Genomic DNA, 6,933 nt, shown 5'->3' with positions numbered 1-6,933 from the left:
TACAATCAGTCAAGAGAATACCTGTAGAAAGCAATTCACCCACCAGAGTTCCCAGTCTGGCAGTACTCAGATCTCTCCAATGACTGAATGCCTCAGTTCATCAAAATTAATCTGTGCCAGTTGTATTTGTATGCTCCCCTCCGTCCTATATGTATTTTAAAATAAAATTATAAAATCTATATAAATCTCTAGATAGGTTCCCTAAGGTAGTTGACGTGGTTAGATTTTAAGCCAAGTCTTGATATGTCCTATGTAACTTTTACACAACTACTAACTACCACAAAGTCTTGTTTGAGTTCATAATCAAGTCTCAGCTTTGTGCACTGCTTGCTGTCTGGATTGGCCAGCCTAGAGCTAGATAAATGTATAAACAGCATCCTCTCATGCATGACAGGGTCATGGCCCACACACTGCAGAAACCCATCCATGTGCTTAGGCCAGCCTGTGCCTTCCTTCTTGGCACTTAATGCTGTTAAAGGGCACAAGGGGATCTTGAAAGTCAAGGGCAGGGAAAAAAAAGGCAAATTTGGCCACTTCTCTGCATAACTGAAATTGTCTTTCTGTCTGACATGTGGAAGATGAAGAAAGTAATGACATTAGTACTGTCACTTTAATAGGCAGCACACAGGAAATTATATGTGCAGAAAGCCAGCCAGGCTATCAGAACTAAACCTATTAGACTAAGACATCATCCTCATTTCAAGTACTGTCTCCTTAATTCATGCTGAGTGCTTAATGGTCACACCTAGTTACAAATTACCTGTATGGTCCAATGGAGACAATTAAATTGCTAAGTAGTATCAATGTTGCAGCATGTTAAGTCTCTTGGAAACTTCAGAAAAGTATTAAAAATCCTGCACATCTAATTCCAAAAATATCTATTTTCATCCTTTTTGTTTATTCCATTGTTTTCATTCTCCTCACCTGTTTATTTTCTTAACTTTATGAACTTTGAAATAATAGTGGTAACACAGGAGCTAAGGAAAAAACAATAAAGGATGTTTGGTTTTGTGGTTTTTTTTTTTTAACCATGAGGATATTCACAGGAGTATTTTAATTGAATAAGATGGACTTGAATCTAATTGTTCTATAGTAAATACAAAACAAGTCCACCGATCACAATACCTGAGATGATTTTTAACTGCAGAAGTGGCAGGGAGAGCTCAATCATGCTAGAAATGTTGAACAGAAGCATTAATACTTTTGGAATAAAATCTGGACACAGGGTTGTTTGCATCATGGTTTATCTCCAGCTGGGAAATAAACACCACATGCCTGCTCACTCACTCAGGAAAGAACCAGTAAAAGTGAGGAAATCTGTGGGTTCAGGTAAACACAGCTTAATGAGGGAAGCAGAAGCCACGCACACAAGCAAAGCACAAGACGTTCATTCACAACTTCCCATGGGCAGGCAGGTGTTCAGCCGTCTCCAGGAACACAAGGCCCCATCCCAGGTAAGGGTGCATTGGAAAGAAAAATGCCATCACTCCAGATTCCCCTGCTTCATCTTCCCCAGCTTTATATGCCGAGCATGATGTTTTATGTTCTGGAATGCCCCTTTGGTCAGGTGGGATCAGTTGTCCTGGCTCTGTTCTCTACCAATTCTTTGTGCATCCCCAGTCTCTTTGTTCTCCAACAAGGACCTCACCAAGGGTAGGGTGAGGAGCAGAAAAGACCTTGACACTGTCGAAGCACTGCTCAGCAGTTGCAGAAACAGCTTTGTGTTATCAACACTGTTTCAGCACAAATCCAAAATCTAGCCCCGTTAAGGAAATAAAGTCTATCCTGGCTAAAAACAGCACAAACCCAACATCTTAGTGATGAGACAGAAAACAATTTACAGGGAAACCTAGCATAAAATTTTGTTTCAGAAAAATGGTAGCTGTTCAGAGCATCATGTATTTTACTGAAGTACTAAGATTGTTAATGAATATACTTGAAAAAAAAAATGCTGCATACATCTCTTCTCTGTTTCTCCTTATATTAGCTGTTGTATTATTGTTGTATTGTCTTTCTGGAAACATGGCAACCTCCCAAGGAAGCCCTCCCAAGGAGCGCCCAAGGAGCAGTGAAGCTGAAAACTACCTCTGGATGGCATATGTTTGCTTTGATCCCCATGATGTGTGCCTCAGTGCAACAGTGGAATAGCACAGGTGTTTAAATAACAGGCCATACACATTTGATGAACTCTGACTAAAGCTGGAAAAAACAACATATAAATGAAAAAGGCTCAGGTCTACCTGGTCAGCTTCAAGGATCCAGACAAGTTTACATTTTACATAACCTCCTGATCTATAAATGTGATTCAATCAGATTGTACTGTGACACTGATTGCCAGAAGACTATGTTTCAAAACTTTCCTGGACTTGCATGTTGTGCTGCTGCTGGCCAGCTCTGTCATCCCATTTCTGCTTGGGAAACCTGAGGAGAAAATCCCTTTTGTTTTCAATATATTTTTGGGTTTTCTCTTAGTTGAATTCTAGGAACAAAACATTCATCAGGGTGAGATTTCAAGACCTTTTAAATATGGAAAGTCCTGCTAAGTTTAATATAATTCATAACAATAAGTGCCACAAGTCTATCTCAGTATTTTATGAAAGCTACTCTAATAAAAAGGAAGTTAAAATTAATTGGCAATAGGGGAAAAAGCAGTCAAGGCACATGTTTAGTTCTTGATGCTCTTCCATAGTACCAGTATAGTTATCTCATTCTTCTGCCATATGGGCATCCTTTTTGAAATGGGCAATCAATCGAGTACACACTGTTCAAAGGAGATTTGACAAGGGCATTCGGTACTGAGGTCACTGTGTCCTTCACACTCTGCAGCTATTTTCCCTCACAAACTATGCCTCTTTCATTCACAATCACTGACTAGCATGATGCGAATAACTCGTCTCTTCTGGAAGGGTTAAAAAACACCAACCAACAGCAACAACAACAAAAAAAAAAGCCTCCAATGGTTTCTAAAGGTATAGTGTTTTTTATTTTGTAATTAAGTAGTAAATTATTATACCAAGACCATAAAGAGGGATGTGTTTGACCTTTCATCATACATACATTAATAACCTGCCCTAAAAACATTACAGTGAGAAGGAAAGTTTTAGGTGGATTTGGAAATGCTACATGATTTTTTTTTTTATTTTAGTTATTTGTGGAGGGCAAAAAGAAGGAAGAAGTCGCCTGCTATCTTCAATATTAGAAACAGGTCCCAGAAGTTTTATTGGCAAAAGATTATGTATGGCATACATCTGTTCATGAAATGGAGACATTAAAAGCAAAATTATAATATATATAAACAAATTTGAAAATATTGAAGTCCAATCATGTGAGAGCTTAGCCCAAATAAAGATTTCATCTTATACTAAGAATTCAAGTGCATTGTTCTGTGAGTGTTTATCATTTACATACCCAAAAATCATGCAACTTTCTCCTCCCACCAGTCTCCCCAAAATGCTTTATGCAATCAGTGTCACTTTGGCAACAAAATAAGCTTCCACAGTTTTCTAAAATTATATCATGCATTGTCTTGTTTGTAACTCTCCACAAAATCTCTGTGCACATACACTGATGGAAATTTTCTTATTCATCTGCAGCAGCCACACTGCTATGAAAAACATAAATGATCATAGAGCCACACAGAACTAACTAGGTTGGAAAATATCATTGAGATCATCAGGTCCAACCTGTAATTTAACACCAGTTTATCAACTAAACCATGGAACTGAGTGCCACACCCAGTCCCTTCTTAAACACCTTCAGGGACAGTGACTGCATCACCTCCCATTCCAATTCCCAGTCACCCTTTCTGTGAAGAATTTCATCTTAATGTCCCACCTGAACCTACCCTGGAGCAGCTTAAGCCTGTGTTCTCTTGTCTTGTCACTGGCTACCTGGAGAGGAGGCCGTCCCCCACCTGGCCGTCCCCCACTCCCTGGCTACAGGCAGCTGTAGGGAGTGATAAGGTCTCCCCTGAGTCTCCTTCTCTCCAGCTAAACAACCCCAGCTCCTCCAGCCACTCCTCATAGGACTTGTGTTCCAGACCCTTCACAAGACTTGTTGTCCTTCTCTGAACACTGAGAATTCCAGCATCTCAACACAATAACAAAAGTAATATTTAATGATACAGATTTAAAATTATGCCTAGGAATCTGCAATATTTTTGCCTCAAAGAGAGAAATGCCAACTTTGTAATTTCATACAAGAGCTGTCTATATTTCCAATAACATTACATTTGATATGAAAATCACTAAGTGATACCTTGCAAATTTGAGATAATCTCTTGACCAGTTAGTATTAAAAAGACACATAAAGCTGATAAGGGAGGCATTAGCAGCCACCTTCAAAGTTCATGTGAGCACACAAATAAGAACTTAGCACTAGGTTCATGACAATATTAAGCAACATTCCTGACTTCTGTGGGTGAGTTTAATTAGAGCTGAACTCATTAGTTTTTAGTTTACTTGATAGCTTCCTCTAGTATTTTTAGCCACAACTCTGAATACTTATGTACACATCAGTGTTTGAGTTGGCAAAGATCACTGATTTAGCTTAGGTATCCCATAACAAGCTATAGATGTGATATGCATCTTTATTCTAACAAATATAATTATACATCAATCTTTCCTTTTCTAGAAATAGCCTGAGAAGAGAAAGGAGTAAAGAATGATGATGTAAGTTTATAATTCAAAGGTTTGAGGAAGAGTAGCTGACTTCTTTTGAACTGCTAATGCCCTTAGCAAGGCATTCTACTATGCTTTGTCATAGTCATTGTCAAGATGACTAGGATTTATTTCTTAAAAACAATGCACATCATGCAAAGAGAAAGAGTTTTGTGAAGCTTTAGATTCCTGCTAGTTTCTTCTACTAGGGCAGAAAACATAAAAGAGAAAAAAATACTAAATGTGATGATAGAGACACACATCAAAATATCCACTGTATTCCCTACAAAGGTATTCAAATAGGCAAATAAAACTTGATAGTACAGCTTAAATTAGCCAAGTTGCAAGTTATCTTTCCAATTCATGAAAACTACTAATCATTCCTTTGAATTAAATATTTAAATGCTCTTCATTATTGAAAAGCAATGAGATCATCCTTGGATTTCACCTAAGCAAAAGTTAAATAAAGTATTACTTGAGAAGGGAAGAAGTTAGCCCTAGTGAAGTGTATCTTCTGTTGTGAAATCACAGAATACTTATCCTAGAACATTCCCTTACTGGTCTTTGGGTTTTCTCCAAAGCTGGACGTGTTCAAATAAATATTTAAAACTCCCACAGCAGGGATATTTTGGGTTTTCTGCAACTTTATTTGATCAGGGACAGAGCTTTTAGTTTCTGATCCTATATTTATAAAGACATGTTCATTACAGGCTGGAACAAGAGTAGGCCATAGCCACCGTGCACATATCAATCACAATTCAGAAATCTTTATTTGGTGTACCTAAACAAGTACATTCAGATTCAGTTTTTTACTTTCAAAAACATTGGCCAAGAGGGAAAGGAAAGAAATGGAAATAATTCTTAATGGAGACAACAATTTAAAAAAAAAAAAAATCTTAATGGAGAAAAAAAAAAAGGATTAAGTAGAAAGATCAGAAACACTTAAAATTTGTATTTTTTCTCTCAGTCCCTACAATTACTTTAAAAAAACCAACAAACAAAAGGTTAAAACAGATCACTTCCTTTCTAGTTTCTCTATAAATGCAAAAAAATTCTGAAGTAGTTTTACTGGTCCCTTTATTCTCTTTTCTGTTCATCTTCTCTTTTGTGTAGAGGATTGTCATATTTTCAACAGTCATTCCTGTATCTCTCCCTTCCAAGCATTCTCTACATCCTTACAACAAATAAAAAAATTAAAAGAGAAAAAAAATCACACTACTTCTCCTAAATATTTCAATTTTGGTGGGTTTTTTGTTTTGTTTTGTTGGGTTTTTTTCAGCAATAAAATATTTATATTATTCTTGGTATGCTATACAGTCTAAGATTTTTCTGTGTCAATCAATATCCCACTGATTAGCACAGCTGTCACATCTTTGTGTTAATATTAGTTCCATACTACATAGAGACATATGTGTTTGCAGAAAAACAAATTTCAGTTTTAAAAGTATCATTGGTAGCATAGAAACTAAAAAGGGGTAAAAAACCCATGCCTATTAATACTATATTGTCTGAAGGAATTTCATTAGTGGAAAAAGCATGCCATTTATAATATAAAGTAGGTGAAGCAGTTTAGCTCCTTTGAGATGGAAAATGCTATAAAAATGACAAATATTATTTCCATTAAAAATTAATGTTATTGGAAATAGTGTAAAGCTGCAGGAATAAAACTTTCCAAAAGCCACGTGACTTCATTTATCAAAAAGTTTAAATGAATATAATGTAAAAATATAAGTAAAAGCATATTAGAAACTCAAAGTATCTTGACCAAAGCTGATCTTATTCCTGGTAGAAGATGACCAGCATTAGGTCTACAAAATGAACCTCTAAAGCTGGCATGATGTAAATGTGACAACTGTCATTTGAATTAGTTCAGAATGAAATTGATCCAAAATATATCCCCATGCCAGATACAATTGAGAAGGTTAACTCCATTCCAGCTAAAATCAGAACAGAAATATAAAAGGCTAATCTCAAAGTTTGATAGAATGACTCAGGTAGACCTTTGTCTGTTGTTAATGAGCCAAGTAATTACTTCACAGTTTAGAACTGATACCAGTTCAACAAAATTAGTTTTGTTTCATCTCACTAGATATCCCTGTGAACGCTAACTTAAATTTCAGCACAAAAGCAGATCTAAATGCATATGCATATGATAGTTTCACAATTTAGATTAAAGCTTGAAATTGCTGATCAAGACCAGATTAGAAGTAAAACATGGAAATATAAAATACTTACCACCCATGCCCTCAGTTATGACCATTTTGTCTCTACTTTG

At 36.4% G+C, this 6,933-nt stretch overlaps 1 protein-coding gene across 1 annotated transcript in view; it reads left to right on the top strand.

Moving 5' to 3' along the window:
- Positions 1 to 1,238: 1,238 nt before the first annotated feature.
- Positions 1,239 to 6,933, top strand: part of LOC111923877 (uncharacterized) — a 164,077-nt gene continuing 158,382 nt past the window's right edge. The window contains exon 1 of the mRNA XM_086894071.1: positions 1,239 to 1,454. Within this exon, the coding sequence (XP_086750197.1) occupies positions 1,239 to 1,454 (216 nt within the window). The remainder of the gene's footprint in view (positions 1,455 to 6,933) is intronic.

Source organism: Cyanistes caeruleus, chromosome 1 (assembly GCF_971803275.1).
Source record: "Cyanistes caeruleus chromosome 1, bCyaCae1.hap1.1, whole genome shotgun sequence".
Taxonomy (NCBI): domain Eukaryota; kingdom Metazoa; phylum Chordata; class Aves; order Passeriformes; family Paridae; genus Cyanistes; species Cyanistes caeruleus.
The sequence above is the reverse complement of the archived record's forward strand: the minus strand, read 5'-3'. Positions and strand labels throughout refer to the sequence as shown.